General features: G+C 41.5%; 1 protein-coding gene across 2 annotated transcripts in view; it reads left to right on the top strand.

The window, feature by feature from the left end:
• LOC310943750 (E3 ubiquitin-protein ligase SMURF2-like) overlaps positions 1–27,530 on the top strand; it is a 51,142-nt gene that overhangs the window by 13,748 nt on the left and 9,864 nt on the right. The window contains exons 2-11 of one of the 2 annotated variants that reach the window (XM_083909387.1): positions 2,470–2,508; positions 4,938–5,046; positions 10,592–10,725; positions 14,420–14,485; positions 15,288–15,372; positions 15,491–15,574; positions 16,898–17,109; positions 19,199–19,283; positions 22,019–22,177; positions 22,911–22,964. In XM_083909387.1, coding sequence (XP_083765513.1) covers positions 2,470–2,508; positions 4,938–5,046; positions 10,592–10,725; positions 14,420–14,485; positions 15,288–15,372; positions 15,491–15,574; positions 16,898–17,109; positions 19,199–19,283; positions 22,019–22,177; positions 22,911–22,964 — 1,027 coding nt within the window. Of the gene's footprint in view, positions 1–2,469; positions 2,509–4,937; positions 5,047–10,591; positions 10,732–14,419; positions 14,486–15,287; positions 15,373–15,490; positions 15,575–16,897; positions 17,110–19,198; positions 19,284–22,018; positions 22,178–22,910; positions 22,965–27,530 lie in introns of both variants that reach the window. The other variant, XM_083909386.1, reaches the window with a different exon arrangement.

Raw genomic sequence — 27,530 nt, 5'->3', positions numbered from 1 at the left:
ATCAGTGTTTGTAAAACCTGGAAATAATGATGTTCTCGAACGTCTTATTTTGTCCACAAACCAAAATGATTCGGTTTTAATGAATTCTTTGTTATGTGGAGCAAAGAAACACAGAAAATATTCACATTTAAGAAGCTAAAACAATCAGAAATCTTGTTTTAGTCATGAAAAAAAGCTTCCAACCGATTATCCAATATCAAAATAGTTGACGAATAATTTAGTCATCGATTAATCGTTTCAGCTCTAAGTGAGTTTGACTGTTATTGCTATGCTAGTACTATGTTGTCTTATTTAACCCTCTTGAACCACAGCATGGCTTAAAAACGCAAAAATAAGATAGAAATGTTACTCTGATGTCCTGTTGAATGGTTGTCCGTCTTCCAAGGAGTTATTATTAGTTTGATGGTGAAGTCCTGCACATCTTCTGAGTTGAATGCAGGACATTGTGTCTCCTTGTTTTTGGTAGAAATGATGATTCGTGGACATTACACAGGACAGTCCCAGCCCTGGGCTTCCTGGTCATCGTTACCGCTTCCTCGTTGACCTAGCTTGTCGTGTTGGGAGGATGTTAATGAGTGGTCGACGTCCTCCTCCAGCCCCTGGTCACCATGGCCTGCTCACTCACATGGATATCAGCAGATCAACACAGTTGAATACACACTCGGGCAGCAGAGATGAGATTTGATCTTGTGCCACAAGCCCAGATAATATAGTCACGTTTATCAAAGTCCTCTGGTGTCTGCTGTAAAATGTTTTTGTTTTTTTTAAATCTGCAGAGCCAATATTTGCAGTAACACCTCAAATGGATCTTTTTCTTAGACCTACTTTGATTGCCAAATATAGGAATGCGGGGTTTATAATACATAACGCCGTATTAAGGTCATATCTTTGTTAATATAACTGAAACATTAAATTAAAACAAAATGGTAACATAACTGGTGTTTTTCATAGGTTTATTACGTTTTATTAGAGTATTTTTAGGATGATTGATTATGGAGAATATAATCTGCATGATGCATATGAATTGGTCATTAAAATAATTTGCTGCAGTCCTAATTAGGGCTGTTATTAAATAATAGATAATGAACTTAATCTTCAATTCAATTTTGATAATGGATTAATATATATATTCTGGTTTCTTTGATCTACATGACAAATAAGTCATTCTAACTGGAATGCAAGTTTCACAGCAGGATATCACAACATTTTGGCTTTGATTTTGACTTTTAATATCTGATGCAGTGTGTGTGTGTAAGGACTAGCTTACATATGCACTTTTAAAACCGATATATTGATAGCTTTGGTAGGTGATTTTGTTTCTAGGTTGGACTTTCCACAGGTATTCTGCCAAGAATTCGTTTTTCTCCCGTCTGCCAACAACATGGTGTCCGTTTTGTCCCATGAGTTTTTGGCCGTCTGTCTGTGATTTGGCGTGCTCCCATACTGTGAGACTTGGCAGTGTTATGTCCCCCGACAGGCCGATGGTCGGTGTAATTTGATTTGTTTTGAAACTGTCTGTTCCCATGTTGTGATTTTTGTCTGATTCGTCTCGCTGTGACATTCTGGTCAGCGTCGGGTCTCCACGCTGAACGCTCGTAATGCGAGGATAGGATCCACAGACGTGTTTCTGTATGTATTTTGGAAGTGGTGGTTATTTCTAAATTTATGGCAGTTTCACATACTTTGGGATGCAACGTATGTTGACATGTGTCCAACTCTGCTCTGTTTAAAGTCCTTGACTGAGAGACAGAGTGCAGAATTCTGCAGAATTTGTATTGTCTTCATGCAGCTATATATATATATATATATTATATATATATATATATATATATATATATATATATATATATATATATATATATATATATATATATATATATATATATATATATATATATATAATGCTTCATATTAACATCTGACATAATGAAAAGGTTGGACGGGCTCTGTGACTTTTTCCAATAATGATAAAAGAATTGCATTTTTGTATATATAGCCCTTATGTCATTGTCTAAATTATGCTTATGTATGCATTTTAATTGACATTTCAAGCTTATATAATATGTATTTGCAGCCCATTGAGCATTCTGGGAACTGTGGAGGATTTACCTATATAACGTCCAGATCAAACGGGTGCTCTTTTATCATGATAAAAGAGGCAAATGGCTGGAAAAGAGAAGGGTCGTCTGTATCTTTGATAGTAATTGATCGTAAGGTCTTAATCTTGATTTTTAACACGCTTCACTCGCAGAAAAAAGGTCTTGTCTACTCAATATTTTCCAAGGATAAACTCTCAATGCAGCATGTAGCTTAAACACTGCATCACAATGACTCAAAATAAAATAAACTGTTAAACCTCTGCCAAAACAGAGAAACAGTTGGCCAGTGATCTTTGGCTTGTCGATGTCTTTTGTTTGCATAGAGGTCTGGTTTGTCGCTAACGTCTCTCCATGTTCTCTTCTCTTTCAGTCTTGTGTGCAAAGAACCTGGCAAAGAAAGACTTCTTCCGTAAGTAAAGGCTATTTTTACGTCTTGCTATTCTTGTCCCACCCCCCCTTTGTGCGTTGAATGGCCCTTGTCAGCAGTGGCAGCTTGCTGATTTTTGAAGCCTTGTTGTAAACGAAGTCTCCACGGACCCGTGTGTGTGTGTGTGTGTGTGTGTGCATGCACCAGGAAACCTGGCAAACACAGGGACACAACAATAATCCAACTTGTAGTCAAAGACTTCAGGTCCATTATTATGGAAGCACTAGACTGATTTGCAAACGCTATAACGACACAGAAATTGTACTTTATTGGACTGGATACTTTAGATTTTCCAGACTATTCTAAATGCTAGGGGTGATTGTGCAAGAAAATCCGAAGTAGATCAGCAGAAATACTCAGACTGGCCCGTCTGGCATCAACCATGCCAGGTTCAAAGTCACTTAAATCCTCATTCTGATGCCAGGTACGATGCCTGTTGCCAGCATGTGATTGGTTGACCAGGTATTCTCTTTTTTTTAAAGGGTAGTTCAACAGTTGTACCTGAAGATGGGGCAATTTAGTTGATGTACTAATTAGTGGTGGGCGCGTTAGCGGCGGTTAACGGCGTCAATGCTAATGCATGACGCGCTTCCATGGCGACTGACCGGAAAAAGATGCGTAAAGCTGACGCTATAAAGTAACGCTAAACTTTAATAACAGAGGCACACATACGCAGTACACACGTACGCTGGTTATATGTAGCGCTGCTCTTTTCCTTTAATAAACTGACCGCTCCAGTTCGACTGTAGGCTCAGCTAACGGCGCTAAAGTAGCTACTGCAGCTAACGGAGCTAACTGGTAAACGGTGCCTGGACTCCGGTGTTGCGGCACGTAAACGTGACGTCTTTTTCCAGTCAGTCGTCATGGAAACGATTGCATTAACATGCGTTAACGCGCGTTAACCTAGTGCCCAGCACTAATACTAATGAGGAAATAAATAAACTTGCACAACGACCTGCAAAATGTGAATGCTGCCAAATGGAAAACCCATTTTTTTTTGTTTCTGTGGTTTGTAATTCACTGTAATTCAGCGTTAACACATGCCTCTGTGTGGGTGATGAGGGCAGACTGTTCCGTGCCTCTGGCTTTAACGTAAGAGGTGAAGTGACTTAAGTTCCATTGTTAAGGGCATTTGACAAAAGGATAACGCTTACCTGCCCTTTTACCAACAATAAATGCACGTTGTGGTCGTGTAAAATCATTTATTTGCAGAAATAAGCAGGGAGTTTACTCGGTAGGTTGCTTCCCCATTAAAACTGGAAGTCATGGATACAGACAATAGCGTTGTTCGTTTTTTGTCGAACAAGGCTTAAAACAAAGCCGTAACACGCGGCCGCAAAAGAAGGAAGTGCAAGGACAGCCAGCAGCAGGGTGACTGAACAGGTTTCATCTGGGTGAAGTATCGGTGCCCAGAGGGATCAGACGTGTGCACCAGATAAACACAAAGAAAGAAAATCCACCTGAAGGAGATATTGGTGTCAGACTTCTTCTCAGTACACTGGTGTCCATCGCTGAAACGACAACATTAGCATCTGCAGTCAAGTTAGAGTTTTTACATCCTGTGACGACTGAGGCTTTTAAAACCTTACTAAAGACACACCTCGTCTCCCCGGCTTTTAACCACGTTTAAGTGGTCATCTGGCAAAATTGTTAACCCCATTTTAACTCTCTTTTATTGCACTGCGTTTATGTGTTTTTGCATTATATTATTTATACTATTTCTTACAACTGCATCACTGTATGAGCCACTTTTTATTCTATTTTTATTGTCTGTATTGCTTTTAATCTGTACAGCACTTTGGTCAACCCCGGTTGTTTTAAATGTGCTCTAGAAATAAAGTTTGAGTTGAGTTTCCATACATTTATTTATTTATGACTGGAGCTGAAACGATTAATCGATGAATCGATTATTAATCGATTACTAAATTAATCGCCAACTATTTTGATAATTGATTAATCGGTTTGAAGCTTTTTTCATGATTAAAACGAGATTTCTGATTGTTTTAGCTTCTTAAATGTGAATATTCTCTTGGTTTCTTTGCTCCACATAAACAAAGAAATCATTAAAACTGAATCATTTTGGTTTGTGGACAAAAAAAGACTTTCGAGAACGTCGTCATTTCCAGCTTTGACAAACACTGATCAACGTTTTTTAACATTTTCAGATATTTTATGGACCAAACGATTCATCGATTAATCGAGAAAATAATCGACAGATTAAAGCGATTATGAAAATAATCGTTAGTTGCAGCTCTATTTATGACAGCTTGCTATTTAGAAAATTTGACTACTACGTATAGAGTTGAACTTTTTTTTTTATCTGTAAATTGCAGCAGTCTTTTTAGAAAATGTTTAAGAAAAATGACCACCGTCACATGGGCTAAACCAACTCCATTTACCTGCTTTTACAGGGTTGCCAGATCCCTTTGCCAAAGTGGTGGTGGACGGCTCAGGACAATGCCACTCTACAGATACTGTGAGAAATACGCTGGACCCAAAGTGGAACCAACATTATGATCTGTAAGTATGAAACGGTGCAGACGGCAAACATGTGACACGCTGCTTTTCTTCTTTAGCTTTTTGTCTTTGTGTGCAACTGCCGTAACAAGTGTTTGAGGAATGTGGCTTGCACCCATCTGTAAACCTTTTCACAAGTTTTTCATGTGAACAAAACATCTCGTCGGGTGAGATTTTAGACATTCCTCGGCGCAGGCCTCAGCAGACGGACATATTCATGTGGTATTTCTGAGATAAAACACGACTCAAGACTGAAATAACTGTTTTGGGTGCTTGAGCTTCATCAGTTTATGAGTCAAAGTAACACAAAGCTCGACTATTTCTAATCAGGTAATTTTCCTTTCACTTTAAGGCTCAGAAATGTATGCAAATCCCCGGACTTTCAAATTAAATCTATGAATAATGCAGCGGTGAAGGAGAACTGGCACACAAGTGGAAAAGAGGTCATAAAGGAATGATTTACCCAAAGGACGCAAAGGATCCAGTGTTACAGCAAAATAGTGGACGAAGGTTTTATATTATTAAGAGTTGGAAATCTGTAGTAAAGTGAGTGAATGACGGGTGGAGAGGCAGGTAAAGAATTACAGAGAAAAGATGATGAAGGGTATAAAGGTGCATGTGGGTATGTGTGAGTGTTCATTAAAACATTTTCCAAGCATAAATTGCAGACATCAACAGTTCCAGCTTCTCAAATTTAAATATATCTATGTCAGGGTATCCGCGGGGTCGTAAAAAGTCTTTAAAAGTCTTAATTCCAAAAATTTAAGGCCATAAAATGTCTTAAATTCTCTTAAAAGGTCTTAAATACAATTATGAAAGGTCTTAAAAATCGATTAACGTTTATTTAACTTTTATTTAAAACGTGCATAAACTTCAGTCTCGCTTTGAAATGTTTCTGTTTTTGAGGATGCGATAACAGAACTACAACAGAGAACTATCCAGCATTATCCCGCACAACACTAGCTAGTGTGCTGTGTGCGCGCGGCGTTGTGTTACAGCTTAGCATAGCAGCGGAGAAAACTTAACGAAAGCCCACAGCTAAGCTGAACGATTTATGGCTCCAGTATGGATTTGAATTATGGTCTTAAAAAAAGTCTTAAAAGGTCTTAAATTTGACTTGTTGAAACCTGCAGAGACCCTGGTCTGTGTATATTTGCCTAAATTTAGACTAATTAATTCGATGTATGACTGAATTGATAGCAGTTGTTGTAGAACAATGTATATTTATATATTTATTTGTGCATGCACGTGTGACAACACGACATGTATCTTGCACGTAGCTACAGTTTGACCTTTCTGAACACACACTTTCGTTTTAAAGCACCTCAGATACCCCCTCATTTTACATAATTCACTTCCCCCTGCTGGACCACGCTCCACAACAGTGACCCCTGGCCTCTTCCTTTGCTTCAGGAAATGGCAAACATGCCATGGTGAGCAGCAGATGGGAGTGGGCTTGGCAGATGGCCATCTCACTCAACCCCCCCCCCCCTCTATCTCTGCAGCCGTTAGCATTAGCAATTGGATGCTTTGAGCTCAGATGCTGAGTCACTGAGGACGTGCTGCTGTGGTTCGACAGTTGTAGTTTACAGTGGTTACACTGCACCATGTTGGCTTCTCGTTAAAGCGTGAAATGGTCCCACACTTTGGACATTTTCTGCCTTTTACGGCCCGTTTCACTCTCCGTCTCTGCCGTCGCGCCAGCTGAACATCGATCGCTGCGCTGAAACCGGTCGCGCGAGATTAAAAGAATACTCGAGGCAGTGTTTTTGCCTCGAGGAACTTTTGTCATCGAGTTACTCGAATCCGTCGAGTAATCGCTGCAGCCCGAGGATGAACCTTTGTGTGCCGTTCGTTCTCTACAGCTGAGCAGCCACCTTCTTCCTACACGGACACGTGAACGTGAATGTGTTTGTATTGTTTTTATGCTCGACGAGCGACGCGGAGCATATATCGTTCGCACCGTTCCTTCCGGACTAAAATGAATACCTTGCTGTGCGCGTACGTCCTTCACATTTTGCAGGATTGTTTAGTGGGTGAATATCTCCAGGCGTTTTTTTCGTTTTGTCCAACGAAAAAAACGAAAAAAACGAAAAAAACGAGCTTGTCAACACGACAACTTGACAAATATTCGACATATTGATGTCAAACTGGCACTGTCCATGCCTCTTACAAGTATCTTGGACAAGTTCGAAGATGGGTGACCTTGACCTACTTTTCAAGGTCACAGCTGCACACCACATGTCCAAAGTGGCCTTAATTGCCTATGCTAATTTTGCTTTAAAATTGGCATAAAAATGCTGGCGCATGGACTCAGCGTGGAGCATTAGTAGTCGTCGACTATCACCCCTCTAGTTTAAGAACTGTTGGTGAAGATCATGTGCTTCCTCATTTTCTGTTTGAGCAGCAGTGATGTTGAACACAATGATGGTGCAGCTGCAGTTACTTCTTTTTCTTTTTTTACTATCACATGACAATCTCTGTTAGAACAGACATTAGTAGTAGCTGCCAAGTTGTCTATCTTCACATTATTATCTGCCACGGGATTGCATAAACACACGTTATTGTTATTATTATTATCCAAAGGTGAGTAACTCCAGACGTTTTATAGGGGTTAACGTTGTGGAAGACTGTACGTCTGTCAGCAGTTCGTTTGCCACAGTCAAAACATGGATTTACACTGGAGAGAATGTTGAAAAGCAAGAACAGATATCCTCATATGACAATAGTACACTGTCTCTCTTTATTACCGTCTGTTTCCTCTTTCTTGGACTGACCGAACACGTTCACCTTTGCCTCCACTTGTGCCTTCGTTGCTCTCGGAAGTTGACTGAAGGTTATTTAACCCTCACTGTTTTCCAGTGAGAGAGGGAGCAGAAAAGCCTGTCGAAAGCATTTGTTCAGACTTGGAAGAGCGACGTAAAACTGCATAATTAGATCAGTGTAACAGTAAGGTAACGGGATATCTGAAGGGGAAATACACAGTGATACTTTGGCATCAACTGTAGCTGCATTAATCAGAGAGAGGTACTTGATATGACCAAGTCAGAGCTGTAGAATGTGTTTTCCCTGTGTAACTGTCAACAGCTGAAGGATGTCCAATGTTAATGTAAAATATCCAACACACCGTCTCTGACAGGGAAAAGGTTGGCAGTCCTGCACGTCTGGATTTAGTACGGTTTGTTCTTGCAAGTTCATTTAAATTTGACCAGGTAATATTTATCCTTCTTGTTGCTGTAAACACTGTGTGTGCAACCACCACTGTTTTTGCAGTTCATCAAACTGGTATTTCTTGTTCATGAGGGCATGCCCAACAACACCATTTATGTTTTGTTTGGCATGAACAAGAGAAGGCTCTCGTGAATGAAATAATTAAGAATTGACTTCAGCAGTGAGTCGTATGCACACTTAAATGACTTATTTTTGACACAGTGTTCAGAATGTGTTATTTTAACACTTCACGACCGTATAAAACACTTGTCTAGAAGTATTTAAATTACAAATAATGTTTTAGCTCAAAGCAATAAATACCGATCATACATAAACCCCTTAGCCAAGAGGTGGAAACTGATGCTTCATATTTTGAATTCATATTTTACCCATAACCATGTGTAGAAGACGGTCATAATCAGCTCAGTGTGTAGTTGACAGTTATTCCCTGTACCACATGAGCCCTCCCGCGTCTCTATAATGTTTGTGTCAATAGCAGCTATGTTTCTGCTAAATTAAATAACGACAAGGTTGCCTCACACTGTTGTGGCTCTGCTTTTGTGAGACATGAAGTCAGTTGCTGGTCCACCTGTTCTCAGATGCTCAGTCTCGCCTGCTCTTTCACTTCTTCCTTTTTGGTTTTTAGCTCAGAACGCCGTCTTCGCGCGATGCACCTCTGCATCACGTTTACCAGTTCTTAGTAGAGCTGTGTGCTCAAGGGTCATTGGATTATTATTAGACACTGTTTTGTGTGCGATAAAGATGAAAAACTAAGTTTAAAGTGACGACAAAGCTCTTTAACACCTTTTGAGCTGCATTTGCGACCCAGCCATACGCAGTCATTTAAAACATAGTTGCTCTAACTGTGGAAGGAACACAAGGAAAGTCAATATACTCTATGTTGGCTTGTGCAATATCACAAGTTAAATATTCTAAACCCAGCTTCTCTGCAGTCAACACCGACTTTTCTCCACGCTGAAGAGTTCACCACCCACACATGGTGTCGTTTAATTTCAATTTCACTTTATCTTATAAACTATAAACGTTTACATTTTGATTAGTTCAGTAGGGAAATCCCACTCCCTGCCAGTGATCTACAGTTTAACACAGGTCTACTGCTTCAGCGCTAACGGCTAGGCTGTAATTATGCATGTGTGTGTTTGTGTGTGTGTGTGTCATTTGATGTCGGTGAATGATTGTGCGTGAACTCTGTGTGTGTTTACTGTAACAGCTGTCTCTGAGTCGCAGACAGCGGTGGAGCACTTCACGGGAACTTCCTCTGTTCTTCAACCACGACTAGACTGGCCTCAGCTGGCAGACACATGAGCGCGTGCACACACACACGCGCGCACACACACACACACACACACACACACGTTCATTTAGAATCGGCTAATCTGCCTCATTACACAGTCTGAAAGTCTCAACCACAAACACAGTGTGCTTTGTTCCCATGCTGTCAGGAGAAGTAGTTCTAGGTGATGCAAATGAGTTTAGTCAATTATTAATTAGTGATAGTGCCCCAAGTTTTCAGATAACGATTTATATTATAGGTTTAAGCACAAATACAGTATGCATACGAGACTATAACTTTATCCAGATGGATCCTGGCATTTAAAGACTCTTTATTTTTTGTGCGTAATTGTGTATTTTATAATTTGGGTAACATCTACTGCACGTCTGAGTGGATCCCTCACCTGTGCTACTCCCTAAGGTTTCAAACTTTCCTTTTTCCCTGTTATAAGGGTGTTTTCCCTGGTAGTTTTGCCTGACCCTGGTTTGAGGGTCTAAGGACAGAGGATTACAGGTTACCAACCCTGTGAAGTCCCGCGAGACAAACTGTGTTTTGTAAAGAGAAATAAAATCTGATTTATTAATTGTTACCTTTAAGCTGCAAATTAATGGCAACACAAATATTATATACTATTCTCTGCTGTACTTGCTGCCTGGTCTACTGGTCGGGTGTTGGAACATTGCCTTCTTAAAAACAGTTGAAATTGACTTTGCACAATTGATGATGTCCTGTATTCTGAAATGTGTGAAGCATTATTTTATTTATTTTATCAAGATATTATGACTATGAGACTGGCATAGGTTGGTGCTTATTTTACATTTGCTAAGTACACCTGGGATCGGACTGTGATTCATTTAGTACACATCAGTTATTGTGCTTATGTCAAACTGCACTTGTACCATGTTCTAAAGATGTTGTGGTTATCTGATTACAATTAAGGCGCACGTCTGTGGATCTTTTTGTCGACTAATTTCTCTTGTGTTATTGACTCATTTGACTTTAACTGACTTAATAATAATAACGCTCCCTCTCCTCTTCCCTCAGATACATTGGAAAGGCAGACTCCATCACCATCAGCGTATGGAACCACAAGAAGATCCACAAGAAGCAGGGTGCCGGTTTCCTGGGCTGCGTTCGCCTCCTGTCCAACGCCATCAACAGACTAAAGGACACTGGCTGTAAGTGTGAGTGTATACACACACACTGCAGGTGTTTCTCTGCACATTTTACTATCCTCTACTAGCCTTTGCTTTTTAGAAAAACCCGAGCGGCTTCATCTCAATGTATTTCTTGCAAACAAAGTTAATCATAACGTTGTTGTGATGTATGCTGTGTGTCCTGCACTAAACACTAAACATAGTCGGACAGATTTGAGGGCCAGACCTACTGTCTCCAACACGAGAGACAATCATTGTGTTTGTGTGAGCGTCTTTTCCTGTGCCTCTGTTTTATCTGGCTGCAGCCGTGTGATAGCTGTGCTAGCTAGCCTGCTGCTACACGTTTCCCTCTCTCAGCACTGCTTCTTTTGCATACCCAGCTCCTCGTTTTGTTGCTGCTCAGATGCCAGCGATTCATCGCAAAAGATTTATGGCCGTAGTACGCAGGCAACTCCTTCAGGCAACACATATCAGGAATATTGCCTGCTGTAGACATCTGGCACACAGGGCTAAATCAATAGGCACGATTAATTTTCGAGCAATAAAACCGTCTGTCGGGGACACAAATAGCTTTTTCTCTCTGAGTTACAGGCCAAAATGATGCTGACATCGTTATTGTCACAGGATGTCCTTTGATTTGCAGCTGATTTAGGCCTGATCCCATTCCTCATTTGTACTCCTACTCAGTTCCCTCTTTCCTTACCTAAGCGCTATGAGAAAGAGGTGAATGGGATTGAGCCCTGAGACTCTTATGCTCTTTATACACTTGGCTGCAGTCCGTGTTGTCAAATTAACATTCCTTCCACTCATTCTGTTCTTTTTCTCGACTTTTCTTTGACACACAGACAGATGTATACTACATTTTTACTTCTGATCCGTCTTAAACACACAGAGACTGAGGTATACTACATTTTTACTCTTTTTTTTTTCATATATCCGGCCTTCTTCTGTTTTAATTCGTCCATTCCACACAACAACCATGCCCACAACTACTTTAGGAGTTGTCTGTCTGAATATAATTACTATTTGTTGTATGCATTTTTATCCTGCATAGTTGCATACTTTCAGACTCGATGAAACTCGATGAGTTAAATACGTCGCATAGAGAGTTTGGAAAGGTTTCCAGCAACTTTTCTGTTTTCTTCTAAATGACACTCTTGGCTTATACTGTATATACGGCCTCAGTATCATCACATAACGGACCTTGTTTACCATGAAGACTGGTGCTTAATGTACAGCAATGATGGCGGACATTATACATCGTCTCATCCACAGGAAGTGAACAAAATCACAGTGACATGATTTGTGACACCAGTGTTTTTCTGCGTTCAGTGAGCTTTATCTAGATGGACCCATGTGAATAAAGTACACTGGATGTCTTGGTTCCTTGAAGGCGTATCGATGCATATACACAAAGCTCATTTTGTCACCCAGTGCAAACCCTAACCCTCAGGGTACTTTCACTTCTACGCCCACAAACAGTCTTGCAAACCAAAAAGGGGATCGGGGGGGAAAGAGATTTTACTCGAAGTCTGTCTGGCTCGAGACGCTGAGCTCCACTTCCTGTAGCAGCATCTCAAATGCAAAGCTCTTGGTGCTCTGCCCCAGTTCTGAACCCACAAACTCATCTGCTCACACACCACCAGGTTTTTTTTGTCCAGAATGACATTTGTTGGCCTTACTTTGAACCCTGTTGTTTACTTCAGTTTTGCAGTGCAATAGTTACTTGTTTTTTACCAACTAGAGAAGGTAACTGCAGTGGGATCGCTGCTGTGGGATGAGTCTGGCACACTGCATGACATTGGTATGAATGAGAAGACCTCATGAATTGAAGTTTGTAATTTAATGCATTTTTAGAAAGAGGTTGAAAATGGTAATGTTTACAAAAACGGAATACATTCTTTAGGTCTTAAGGCCACGTTATACTTCTCCGACTGCGTATGCGTTATCCGACTGCGTCACCACGGAGACGACTCGAGCCTTCATACTTCTGCGTCGTGGTGACGGATACGCTCTGCAATTTTTCCGCCCGATCAGTAGGGGTCGCTGCACAAGGTTGTTGTGCTTCTGGCTACAGTGAGCAATGGCGTCGAGAAAGAGAGAGAAAGACTTGTTGTTGAAACAGTGGCGTTCTCACTTTTCTGTGTGACGGAACGCAGTTTTAAGATAATTTGAGGCGAGAAATTGGCCATTTAGAGTCTAAACATGTGCTGTGTGTGTTAAGATATGACGTATTTATAGTTTGGCAGCGACGTTGTCGGCGGGGATGAGCTCCGCCTCTGTGGACGCTCGGTGCTCGCTGTGAGCCGGCACAGAGCAGCGTTATCTCGGCCTGTCCTGAGGACCAATCGCAGCTCTTGCCGTCTCCGTTGTCCCTTGACGGAGTGACGGACACAAATATTTCAGTCGGAGACGACGCAGAGGCTCTACGACAGGCTCTCCGTCGACGCAGAGGACTCTGCGTAACCTACGCAGAGCACTTTACGCAGGAGTATAAATTGGGCTTAAGACGAGGTGCAGCACAACAACGCATGACAGAAATATAGCCACATGTTTTCAATCCAATGTTTTGGCAATTATGAAATATTCCAATTTGGAAAATACAAACAATACTGTCCTTATTGAGGTGAACATTTTGAAATTTGAAGTTTTTATTGTGCTGCAACCCCAAAACCAGGTCTTTGCTCTGAAAAAAGCTAGCCAAAATGACCTTACAAGGTCAAAAGTTGAATCACATTTTGTTTTTGTACACACACACACAAACACAGATTGAAGCTAAATGAACCAATATGTTCATATTGAGAATGTAAAGTAAAACCATCGTAGAACACGTTTATTAACCGCTCGGCGTGATGACGGCTGGTGTTGAAGCTCTATCGATGTGCCTGTGTCTTATTTAATAGAGGAATCTGCTCACTAATCCAGCCGTGAAAGGCTCAGAGCGTCACTGTTTAGTCTGGACACGCAGCGAGAATAAATAAATGCACTCGCATGCATAAACACACACACAAGTCTGGAAGTCGGTTTGTTGACGCAACTTTTGTTACAAACTGCTATACAAACAAACGGATGCACTATTCTGTGTGCATGCAAACATCGCACAGGTAAAGATGAAGACTCCAATTATAGCTTTAATTTTAGAATTATCTCTCTAGCTTCTTTTCTCTTCCTTTTTCCCCTCCCCCATCATATCTGTCTGTATTCTTGTTATTCGTGTTTTAAGTGAGACACAGTTTGCATTGTTAATACTTTGCCAATTGATGTAACTGTTGGTCCTTGTGCTGCAGCTGGTCTGCTCGTGTGTGTGTGTGTGTGTGAAAAAGAGAGACTGCAGTGTATCTGTGTCTGGATCTTATTCACAGTCTTCCTGGCTTGTGTTCCTGTGCCGTCCATGTCTGGCAGCTCTATCCTGTGCTCGGCGCACAATGACTTCTTGGTTTTCCAAACACAAGATTACTCACAAATTCTCTGTCCCAATCTTTGTCACCATTGGTGTCTCGTCGTTTTTTTAAAAATCTTTATTTCCCCACACAGAGGGGAGTCTGTGCAGCGTCTTCTCTGCTGCATGTTATAGTTGCATGGTTTAATCGCTTTAAAGGCACTTGTGGGCGGCGTGATGTACTTCTAGGCTGTACGTTTTGAAGTCAAATGGGTTTTTTAATGGTTTTTAAATGGGGATTGTTGCTGAATAAAGGTTTTCTTTCCTTCTCTTCAGATCAGAGACTCGACCTGAACAAGCTGGGCCCCAATGACAATGATACTGTGAGAGGACAGATTGTGGGTAAGGAACACAACATCACTGGCTCCAAAGTACTTGGGACAAAAGTACATTGTTTTAATCGTTTGACACTTAAAATCCTGAGTATCACTGTTTGAAAACATTGATTTCATTAATTTATTCGTTAACATAAGTTATACAATTATTAACACAGCGTCCTTGTGTGTCTCTCACTCTGAAATGAAGCTGAAATGATTAATCGATGAATCGATTATTAATCGATTACTTAATTAATCGGCAACTATTTTGATAATCGATAACTGGCTTGAAGCTTTTTTCATGATTAAAACAACATTTCTGATTGTTTTAGCTTCTTAAATGTGAATATTTTCTTAGTTTCTTTGCTCCACATAAACAAAGAAATCATTAAAACTGAATCATTTTGGTTTGTGAACAAAACAAGACTTTCAAGAACATCATTTCCAGGTTTGACAAACACTGATCAATGTTTTTTAACATTATATGACATTTTATGGACCAACAGATTCATCGATTAATCTAGAAAATAATCGACAGATTAATCGATTCTGAAAATAATCGTTAGCTGCAGCTATACTCTGAAATGTAAATAGTTAATTTATTGCAAATAGCAAATTATCCTTATTTGTTTACACATAAATTGGAATATTCCAGAAACAGATAATGTTGTATTGTGTTTTCTACTTAAGCTTTTATCTGCAAAGTAAAAACAAAAAAAAAAAACTAAAAGCTACAGGCAATCATAGGTTGTAAAAAAAAACATGCTGAATGTATTGTAAAAAATATAAGCGATCTACAATCTATTATGTCTTTGTTTGTTGTGTAGTGAGTCTTCAGTCCAGAGATCGTATTGGATCAGGAGGACCTGTGGTGGACTGCAGTCGTCTCTTTGACAATGACTTACCCGACGGGTCAGTAACGGTTCAATCCACGCATCGAGACGTAATTTCAGCGGTGCTGTTGTTTACAATGCGCTTTCTTTACTTAACTTAACTTAACTTAACTTTATCTTAACATGTGGTGAAACAGGTGGGAAGAGAGGAGGACAGCTTCTGGAAGGATACAGTATTTGAACCACATAACACGTACCACGCAGTGGGAGAGACCGACCAGGTACGTGATCTGCACACATTCACATTCACATTCACACCACTGACGTTTTAAAAAAGGGATTCTTCATAAATGCGGCTACAGTATATATCACTGTTATCTGCTGCACACACAGCCATCTTTTCACAACAATAACAGTCTGTTGGTAATATTGGAATTACAGCCAGGTTTTGCTGAGCCCTTGTTCCTGCAGGAACAACTGTCGCCTTCCTTCTTGGCCCATATCAGTGTTAAGCACCAGTCCTGCTTTGGCCGTATTCAAAAAATGTCCTCAATGATGTGATTTTATGCTATTTCTGACTTAGGATAAACATGGTTGGAGAAGTACAGAAGCTCAGATAGTCTGAACAGTAGGTAGAACATAAAGACACAATGATGACGGGGGTGAGAAAAGAGGTGCAAATAAAGTGAGTGTGCAGAAAGAGGTGAGGATAACGTGGGCTGACAAATGTCCATGGATTTAGACAACCAAAGAAACTCCGGACATAAGCATGCACAACAACCCAGTGAGGCCAGCCTGTCTGTGTTTGTGTCTGCTTATCAGATATCTGCTTTAGATGTCCTGCTCTTCAGTAACACACACACACACACAATTTAAGATTCTACTGTGTCCTCACACAGTAAAGAGAATACTGTAAATACAATTTAATGGGTTTTTAATAATTTGGTACCTAAGAAATCTCAAATGGCGCAGATGGTGCCAAAACTGTGCCAAACCAGAGAACGCCTGGACATCTCTTTACTAAAACTTCTGTCATTTCACTCTGCTTCAGTTCAGCAGCATCAGACTTTGCACAGCTCATGTCCACATGTCGTTACATGACCTCCATGCGTTTTAAAGCTCCTACTGCATATTTTAAAGGTGATTTTTGCTTTAAAATGCAATATTTTTTTAGGCGAGAGAAATTTTTTTTTAAATTTATGCTGTGTTCCATGTACATTTACTCTGACACAGTGGCATCTACAGTGAAACTTACACATCCGGTAGAATCTCGCACGTGTTATCTTTATCCTGATACCAAGATAATCCACATAGAGCTTGTAACTGCAAACTCTATTTAGTTTGGGTCATGTCATTTTCGAGCAGGGACTCCAAAAAGAGGGTCAGGGAAGAAGTGGTTAAGGACTTATCCTATGTCTCGTTTCACACACTCCATCATGCCTGTAAAGGAAATGCAAACATCAGCCTATGTGGTTTGCAGTTTTCTAAATATGTCATGAGAATGTTTTAATGGAATCTGTTATTTAAAAACACATCGATACCATTGACTTGCACAGACATGAACATGGTGTACTCTCTCTCTGTGTGTGTGTGTTCTCTCCCAGGCCGGCGTCTGAGTATTCCAGTCCATCAGGGCGTCCGCTGAGCTGCGTGGTGGATGAAAACACGCCGGTGATGACGCCCGTTAACGGGGCCGAGGCCAGCTGTCCGCCGGGCGAGCCGCGCGCCCAGGAGAGACGGGTTCGATCGCAGCGACACCGCAACTACATGAGTCGGACGCACCTGCACACGCCACCGGACCTGCCTGAGGGTTACGGTGAGACACGAGACACACTCCTGATTATTCATTATTAATAAATGTAGAGAAACAGAGATTGAGTCTTTTTATTTTATGTTATTTTATTTGCATTTATGTTCTCCATTGTTAACGTAAAGGGGAGAGTGGTTTATGAACAGCAGTGTCAATATAATCTCATTCTGATGAGCTGCTCATCCCCATGTAAACCTGAAGTGGCTTCAGTCATATTATACTATTATACTCTTATTTATATTTGTTTAAGGTTTATACTCATCCTCTCCTCTTCCTCCTCTCCTTGTCCTCTCCTCTTCCTCCTCTCCCCTCCTTCATCCTCTTCCTCCTCCTCTCCTATTCCTCCTCTCCCCTACCTCCTCACCTCATCCTCTCCTCGACTCATCCTCTTCCTCCTCTCTTTGTCCTCTCCTCTTCCTCCTCTCCCCTCCTTCCTCCTCTTCCTCCTCCTCTCCTCTTTCTCCTCTCCTCCTCCTCTCCTTCGTCCTCCTCTTTCTCCTCTCCTCATCCTCTCCTATCCTCATCCTCTCCTTCTTCCTCCTCTTCCTCCTCTCCTACTTCCTCCTCTTTCTCTTCTCTTCTCCTCTTCCTCCTCTCCTCGTCTTCTTCCTCCTCTGCTCTCCTTTTTCCTCCCTATCCTCGCCTCATCCTCTTCCTCCTCGCCTCTCCTCATCCTCTCCTCTTCCTCCCCTCCTCTCCTCTCCTTCTTCCTCCTTTCTCAACTCATCCTCCTTTCCCAACTCATCCTCTTCCTCCTCGCCTCTCCTCCTCCTTTCCTCATCCTCTTCCTCTCCTCACCTCATCCTCTCCTCTTCCTCCTCGCCTCATCCTCTCCTCATCCTCTCCTCTTCCTCCTCTTCCTCTCCTCTTCCTCTTCCTCACATCTTCTTCCTCTCCTCTAATATTCCAACAGTGAAGAGAAAGAAGGAAAAGTTGCACATTCATAGCTTGCTGTTTAGTTCAGTTCAGTTAAACTTAAAGTTACTGGTTATTTTATTTTTTATTGTAATGTCATTTTTAAAGCTGACCTAACGACATTCAAACATTATGGAAAAGCAATGCATTTTTTTCCCCCCAACATCTCAATATTTTCCCTCCTTTTGTGCAGTTGTTATGGTCGACCACAGTGAACCCCACAATACCCACAGAGTCTGTAAAATAAATTATTATTTTAAGTGTGTGTCATTGATGTAGAATGGCACTGTTGAATTAAATGTCCTGCTGTGTCCATTGAGGCTGACCAAGGTTGGACAGAATGAGTCACTGATGCCCAACAGCTACAGAGCTTTCTTCTTCAGCTGAACCCACTGAACCAGAGGCTGGGTGTGGTTAGAGAGACAGAGGGGGGAGACTGGGATAGGTGGGTAGGAAATGAGTTGTACCAGTAGGAAGTTGGAGTGGGGGGTGGTAGTGATGGATTAGCGTTTGAATATACAGCACACACACACACACACACCGTGACAGTGATGGATTACAAATGAGAACATCTTTGTGTCTTGACAGCGTTTTCCTCTCCGCTGCTTTTGGTTTTTATTGATTCTGTATGAATAGGAGTGGGTGACTTTTCCAATCCAATCCAACTTTATTTATAAAGCACTTTAACAACAACAACAACAACTGAAACAAAGTGCTTTACCTCAGAGATAGACAGAGACAAAACATACAAACGTGTGACCTAATAGACCTAAGAACAAACAATACAAATACTGTAGAATATACAAAAACACAAAACAAATAAACAGGTCATACAATAAAACTATAAAAAAAAGATTAAAAAACGTCTCATACTTGAAAGCCAAAGAGTGAAAATGGGTTTTAAAAGTGGACAGTGAAGAGGCGTGTCTAACAGTCAAGGGGCGTGTCTAACATGATGTGGAAGATTGTTCCACAGTTCTTCACTACACTGGAGCATGAGAGGAACTCATTGATTACATTGGCACACACTTTAAGACTGTCTTGGTTCGCCATTGTCACATCTATTATAAACGATCTGTACGTGTAGCAGCCAGGACTCCACTGAAGGACAACATGCTTTCACTGTTGATTTTGTTTTATTTTGACGTCCTAATTCACATCGGTTTTCTTTCTTTTTCAGAGCAAAGAACCACTCAGCAAGGTCAGGTCTATTTCCTCCACACACAGACGGGAGTCAGTACCTGGCATGACCCCCGCGTGCCCAGGTAACTTTGTCTGTATTGTTCAACTGGATTTCTAGACTAAAATGTGTTGAGCAGACTGAGCCACACTTCTTCTTTATGTGAAAAGTATATAAATATGCTTATGTCAAAGGTTCTATTTGAACATTCTTCTGTCCTAAGTCATGACTCGTTAACGCTGAGTTGTACACTATGAAGGCTCTGAGTTCAGGATGTCCTTGACGACTTCCCATGTTGTAATTACGAGTTCACGAGTTCAGCTCGAATGCTGTAATGAGTCGCTCGGGAGTGGCAGCAGCCAGTTGTTTTGTAACGCGTCCAGCTGAAGGTGATCTTGTGCTTTCACTTCCAAAAAAAAAATCTATCTCTTCTTTAACTATTAAAGGTCACATAGAGTGGTCCTGTTGCACATATATGTTAGTTATGGAGGTCTACTTACATACATTAACTTGTTTTTATGCTCAAAAACCTCCTCGTTGCTGTAAACAAGCCGATAGAAATCCTCTTTTCTGACGCTGTTTCCCAGCCGTGAGATTTCAGACATAAATCTCACCCCCAGAAGACAGAGTGTGTTGTGATTGGCCAGCCAGCGTAGAGCCTTCCCAACTGTCTTGTGATTGGCCAATACCCGGAAGTGACATAATCAGCACACCTGCTCTCAGAAGCACAGCTCCCCCCTCTGGAACGGTGGATGCACTGCTCCTCATTATCAAAACATTGTTTTAACAGTGTTTAAAAATAGCTTCTTCACGACTCCCCGCCGCAGTCCCTTTGACGACCTTTGACCCGGAGTCAGACCCAGAGTCAGAAGACACTGTCGCTCGTGAAACTCCTCCACAACGGACGTTATTCTTCTTCTTCTGCGGTTCAATGTACGCAACCGGATGTGCCCGGACTAGTGTCCGGAGCAGGAGGATCTGCTGTTCAGGAGAACCGGTCTAGGTCCGCTTTAAGTGGCTTAAAGTTCTTCTTAAATGGTGGCACTCCGTTTTTACATTTGGCACCTATTGAAGATAATTGAAGGAAACGCCTGATAAATGCTCCGTGTTGTTTTAATCCTCGTATAAAGCCTGACGTATCGTCCTAAACCTGACAGAACCAAACTGGACTCGACTGGATCGTGTCAGACCTCGTTTTTCCCTTAATCGCTCAGGGTTGCGTTTAGAAACATCCTATATGAGTCAGATTTCAGGCTCAGGCCTGGGTTCAGCCAAAGTGCTGACCTCTGAGTCTGACGCTGAGCTGGAAGAACATTTTTGGACAGATGTTGATCTGAGCGCACCACAGTTCCAGTGGTTCTGCATTCACTCAAACCATTTCACCAACTCTCAATAGCTCACGACTTAATACACTAGAGATTGCAGACCGCGCTATTGCGTTACACTTCTGGCCGCGTCTGTGCGTAGCTGCTGCTCCGTGATGAAGCACATGCGTCTAAAGTCAAACTCTGGGCTCGGTCGTTGTGGACGGAGCTGCTGAAATGACCCAGTGCGTCACCACGAGTGCAGCGAGGCGTGTTCTTTGTCCTCTACGTTTCTCACAAAGGACAAAGGACAAAGTTTTCACACACACACATAAAGTCACTTTGGCTCTGCCACTGTCCCAGATCAGATCTTTGGATTCCACTGACGGCAGCGTCAGTGTTGAGGACAGAAGAAGAAATTAGAGCAGATACTTTGTCAGGAGGACAGCAGCAATGCTAATGTCGCTAATGCTCTTGGGTCCTTTGGAGCTTGTAGCCCTGGGGAGTTTTTTGTGTATCCCAACTGCACCCAGTAAGATCAATTTTACAAATGTTCATTTACTACAGATAGAGCAAGAAACAAGAAACGTGGTCTAGACAAAGAGACAAAATACATACACATAAGAAAATAAGCACAAGTAGATGCCTTACACTTAAATGAGTACGGACTGTGAGCAACTGTCCTTATAATGTGTCTAATTGAAGTTCCCACTTCTGCCATCTTTTAGCATACACATCTACAAAATGCATTTCTATACATGAACCAACATGTAAGTCTTTGCCTAAATACCTAAGGTAGTGCTGTGCAATCGGTTAACGCACGACGTCATGTTTACGTGCCACGACAGCGGAGTCCAGGCACCGTTTACCAGTTAGCTCCGTTAGCTGCATTAGCTCCTTTAGCGCCATTAGCGTTAGCCTACAGTGGAACTAAAACGAATCAACGATTATTAGACTAAAAAACTGAAATATGCCAATTCTGATATGTTCATACTTAAAACGGACGGAGCAACCTTGGCTTAGCATTTTTAAATGATATGCCGTGTTTGTAGTAGAGCTGCGAAAAGCAAACTGTTGCTTGCATTCCACTTTTTATCTACTTTTGAAAAACGCTGCCACGCGTCTAATTAAAGGCAACGCTAATCTGGCTGTCTCTCGTTAGCCACTGAGCGACAACAAACAACTGGGTTGGACTAAACCAAAATAGTGGAAAACAAGGGGGGGTGTTCTGTGAAGACACACCGTTACCTGTGAAACAAGGCTGCACTGAAACACCTGCATTAGCACTTGGTACTTTCCTCCTAATGAAATTCACCACAAAAAAACAACTATAATAATTTTTAAAAATGTAGTCGTCCAATCACAATCTTGGTTGAGCCAGAGCGTGTCGAAAAAAAATCATATTCCCTCTGAGGTAAAACTGCATCATAATCATCCTAAAGCTACTTATGTGTTCTTTAAATAGTAGTGTTATTGTTACTGATGGCGTTTATGTATTTATTTATTTGTTATTTAGGGACCTAAGCAATGTGAACTGTGAGGAGCTGGGCCCTCTGCCGCCCGGCTGGGAGATCAGGAACACAGCCACCGGCCGCGTCTACTTTGTCGACCACAACAACCGAACGACACAGTTCACTGACCCGCGGCTGTCTGCCAACCTGCATCTGGTGCTCAAGTGAGTTCATCACACACTTTGGAACGTTTTCAAATCGTTTTCTGCATGCACTGTTTGCACGTTTTCTGTTGCTTTGTGTAATTGTCAACAACTGTCTAATCTCAGTACTGAACTGTAGCCTGATGGAAACACTGCATTGCCATTGTTTTAAACGTAGCTTTACACTCTGTGTCTGTCTGTCTGTCTGTCTGTCTGTCTGTCTGTCTGTCTGTCTGTCTGTCTGTCCGGGGACTGAACTCATCTGAAATTAAGGGGGAAAAGCTGTTTGGGAGCTGGTGATACACACTGCAGCTGTGAATCCTTCTGTAATGGATATGTACGATGTCAGATAATCACTGATGACTGTGTTGGCTTTATTCATCTCACCACATATTTGTCTTCCTTCTCTCCCTCCTCCTCCATCCTTTCTTTCTGTCTGCCAATGGTCTTCTCCCTCCTCATTCTCTCTGCCTCTGTCTCGTCATACACTTTCCCTTCTGTTTTTATCCATGTTTTGGCCTTTTAATCTTTCCTCATCGTCTCGACTTTATTTTCTCATCCATGTGACTGATTTACTTTGTCTCCCTGTTCCTTTTCAAAAATATGTCACCTGTTGTTTTCAATGCTCCAACCTCTCATTTCTCATCCTTCATCTTTTGTCCTCCGTCTCCCTCTCACACACTCTCTCCTTCTTTGTCTTTCTCTGTCTTTTTCCCTCTCTTCTCTCTCTCTCTCCGCCTGTTTTGCTGAGCAGCCCAACTCCAAATGGTTCCCGTGTGGCCATGGAGAGCCAGAACACTAACCTCAGGTAACCCACACACACACACAGACAAAAACTCCACAACATTCCCATACTTATACTTCCATGGAGTAACATTCTGTCTGCACACATCTCTCTCTCTCTCACACACACACACACACACACACACACACACACACACACACACACACACACACTGCTTTGTCTGTGATATACAGTGAACATGTGAAAAAAGCAATCGGCTCTCGCAGGCTGAGGAATGTTTTCGTACTCTTAGCTTATTTAAAGGAGTGTCTATGCGCGCACACACACACACACGCACACACACACAAACATTCAAACAAAGACAGTTTCATTGTTATAAAGAGAAAATGTTGACTTTCAAACAGGAGCGACACACACTTTCACTTCGATCCTGAGGATATCACTAAAGCTCAAGACCCACACGTGCACACACACACACACACACACACACACACACACACATTCAAATGCACACAGTTTTGTTGTTATAAAGAAAAAATGCTGACATTCCAACAGGAGCGACACACAATTTCATGTCAATCCTGAGGATATAACTGAAGCTCAAGACCCACACACACACACACACATTCTTGTACTTGCTGCATACTGAGGACCAGCATTTCCACTTTATAAATCAACACAATTACAAATATCTACTTCATGAATGACATCTACAAAGAACTACTGGTTGCAGTACCATAAAATGTCTGCAGGTGGAGCCCCAGAGCAAAAAGGGCTGAAAAACTTTTTTGATTTTATTTTATTTTTAAAATTTTTGGTACAACATTTTACAAAAACTTCATGCTTTACTATGTCGACCAAAATTTTAAAAGAATTTGACAAAAAAAATTTGGTCCAAAATTTGACAAAAACGTCATACTATACTATGTCTTCCAAAATTTGGAAAAAAAAATTGACCCAAAAAAAAAAAAAAAAAATTGACCCAAAATTTGAACACAAATGTTGACCCAAAATTTGAACACAAATGTTGACCCAAAATTTGAACAAAAATTTGACCCAAAATTTGACCCAAAATTTGACCCAAAATTTGACCCAAAATTTGAAAAAAAAAATTAACCCAAAATTTTTGCTCCAAAATTTGCCAAAGACGTCATTCTATACTATGTCGTCCAAAATTTCAAAAAACAAAATGTACCCAAAATTTTTGGTCCAAAATTAAAAAAAAAAATTTCGGTCCAAAATTTGAAAAAAAAAAATCGGTCCAAAATTTGAAAAAAAAATTTGGTCCAAAATTTGAAAAAAAAAAGATGGTCCAAAATTTGAAAAAAAAATGATGGTCCAAAATATGAGAAAAGGCGTCCAAAATTAAAATTTTTGACAAATTGAGTATAGCATGTTATAGCAACCTAAGGAAGTGATTTCAATGAAAACAAAGTGAGGACCGGCCAAAATGTCCTCTCCTGCCCTGGATGAAGCCTCTCACTGCAGCCAGCTCGGTCAGCAGAGAGAGGCTGGATGAAGTCGACCCCACCAGGGAAAATAACACTAAACACATGTTATAGCTGGCTGCATGTTCTCACAGCTCCACAGAACACATGTTATAGCTGGGTGCATGTTCTCACAGCTCCACAGAACACATGTTATAGCTGGGTGCATGTTCTCACAGCTCCACAGAACACATGTTATAGCTGGGTGCATGTTCTCATAGCTCCACAGAACACATGTTATAGCTGGGTGCATGTTCTCATAGCTCCATAGAACACGTTATAACTGGGTGCATGTTCTCACAGCTCCACAGAACACATGTTATAGCTGGGTGCATGTTCTCACAGCTCCACAGAACACGTTATAGCTGGGTGCATGTTCTCATACCTCCACAGAACACATGTTATAGCTGGGTGCATGTTCTCACAGCTCCACAGAACACATGTTATAGCTGGGTGCATGTTCTCACGGCTCCACAGAACACACGTTATAGCTGGGTGCATGTTCTCATAGCTCCACAGAACACGTTATAGCTGGGTGCATGTTCTCACAGCTCCACAGAACACATGTTATAGCTGGGTGCATGTTCTCATAGCTCCACAGAACACGTTATAGCTGGCTGCATGTTCTCACAGCTCCACAGAACACATGTTATAGCTGGGTGCATGTTCTCATAGCTCCACAGAACACGTTATAGCTGGGTGCATGTTCTCACAGCTCCACAGAACACATGTTATAGCTGGGTGCATGTTCTCACGGCTCCACAGAACACGTTATAGCTCGGTGCATGTTCTCACAGCTCCACAGAATACATGTTATAGCTGGGTGCATGTTCTCATACCTCCACAGAACACACAGCTCAATGTCTAACTCTTCAGCTTAGTATTGAGTCAAAGTGACGGCGAGGAACCTGTGATTGTTTTCTATGAGGCGCTGATAAAAGAAAGGTTGCTTTCAGGTATGCTGGCTGACTCCTTGAAGTAGAAATCACAAAAAACAAGCAGAGCACAGAGATGTGGAGCTTTTTTTCTTCTTCTCTCTTCTCCTTTTTGCTTTTTTTTAGCGCAAACTCTTAGTGAAAATCTCTTGCAATAACAGCGGCTGGCACGACGGATATGTTTGGGAAATCAACATCTGGTCATTTGGTCAAATAGCATCCATATGTGTCAGAATAGCCCCTGGTGGTGAGCTGAAGCCCAGCTATGTTATCCAGTCTGCATCATTAAGGGCTCGTCTGACTCCTTATTAGGAGAGATTTGAAAAAAGAGCCCAGACAGACTTTTAGAGCTTTGGGAAAGTCAGAATTTGCAAGCTCTCGTTTTTTTTTTTAAATGCAGCTTTTTGTGAGGAAACGTACGGATCAGCCCTGAACATTACAAGAGAACGCCGTCTACATACATTCTGTGTCAGAGCTGTAAACTTTATATCACAGGAGATCTTTGCCATATTTGGGAGTTCTTTCCATTTCAGAGGCTTGACACAAGTTGAACTATTGCTCAACATAATCAGTTATTTTATGTTGAGTCAAAATGGAAAATAAAATACTTGCACTGAGAAGAGTGCATTATCATCAGAACCTATGCATTGTTACCCCAGTATAGGCCATTTATATAAACATTTACAGGAGCTGGTTTCCTTTTTAAGTACAATCCAATAGTGTCCCCTAGTTACCTTTTAATGTTCTCTTTTTTATATATATTATTATAATTCAGTCATTGTATTTTAACCCTTTCCTTTTATTTTATTTTTACTTGCATTTGGCCATTTTCCAATGTGTATTAGCACATAAGCACTTTCTGTGAAGCACTTTGGTTGCGGCTCAGCCGCTTGTAAATGTGCGTTATAAATAAATTTGACTTGACTTGACCGTTTGAGTTGTAAAGATAGCTGGAACTTGCCGTACCAGGTTCTTCTATATGTTTGAAAGGGAGGGATGAGGTGAGGGATATTTAAATTTGATTTCTTTTTCATAGACCACTTCAGTTCTCTGCAACTGTCCATGCACATTGAGGGTGATAGGTTTGATGTTGGCATGACCCAAGTGTCTTTTAATTTATACTGGTGTGTGACGTTTGAGCAAAAGAAATCAGAAAAGGAAAAAAAACCAAACTTTTATTTTGAAAATCACTCAAAGTATTTTTGTGACATTGTCATTCTGATAAAAACTACAGTCAGTAGCCACAGCTCACTGTCTGATGATTTACCTGTCGTCTCTTACCCATTTTTATTGTCTAGTCAGTGAATCGTTTCACACCCATAATTCTCAGTTTGTTGACTGCTGGAGAACAGATTTGATGTCTGTGAGTCTCAGTAGAGTGATCCACCAGGACACAGATCCACCAGGACACAGACCCCGACGGCCCCGTGGCCGTCGACCTCAGACTGATGAAGGCCTTGAGATGTCAGACAGTCAGACACGGCTGCGTGACTGTGGTCTGCCTCACTCTTTCTCACATACTGAGCTTCCTCCGTACGTTTGCAGCCGTACGAAACATTACATCAGACTTTTGCACAGTCTGCACATGTGCTGCCGGATTCCTTCTCTTCACATACGTTGAAATGTCCGCGTGCCACTTAAGAGGTCACACCTCTTTTCTAGCAAAACACAGGCATATTATTGGAGTAAGTAATATAGTGAGTTTGTCCGTGTTCTGCACAGTCAGCAGAGGCTGACCTCCGTCTCTACCTTAGAGAGCGTACAGAGCGGGGCACCAGCTGATGCTCTGAGCACCAGCCCTCATAAAGGACCCTTTGATTCTCTGGGTGTGGGTGTGTGGGGGTGATCTGGGGTGGTGGTGATGTGGGGTACGTGTTGTGGCGGTGGTTACTGTGGCTTTCACACCCCAACAGTTATTCAAAATCACTGCAGTCCACCTGTGCCAGCTGTGGTGGAAGAGAGGCCAGTGTACTTTGTGTTAGACAAACATCCACGCAGACACACCCTGTCTGTCTGTCTGTCTGTCTGTCTGTGGTGACTCTGCAGCAGGTTCAGCTGCAGGTTCTTCAGCTCCTCTCACTCCCTCTACCTTGGAATAACAATAATAAAACACTCTGGCCCTTACATTGAATTTCAGAGTTAATATTTCTTACCAAAAGTCCATATTTCACCCAAGCTGTCACAGCAACAGGAACCATTTCCACCGT

Source organism: Microchirus variegatus (assembly GCF_963457635.1).
Source record: "Microchirus variegatus genome assembly, chromosome: 23".
In the NCBI taxonomy this organism is placed as follows: Eukaryota; Metazoa; Chordata; class Actinopteri; order Pleuronectiformes; family Soleidae; genus Microchirus; species Microchirus variegatus.
This window is presented reverse-complemented; position numbering and strand designations above follow the sequence as displayed.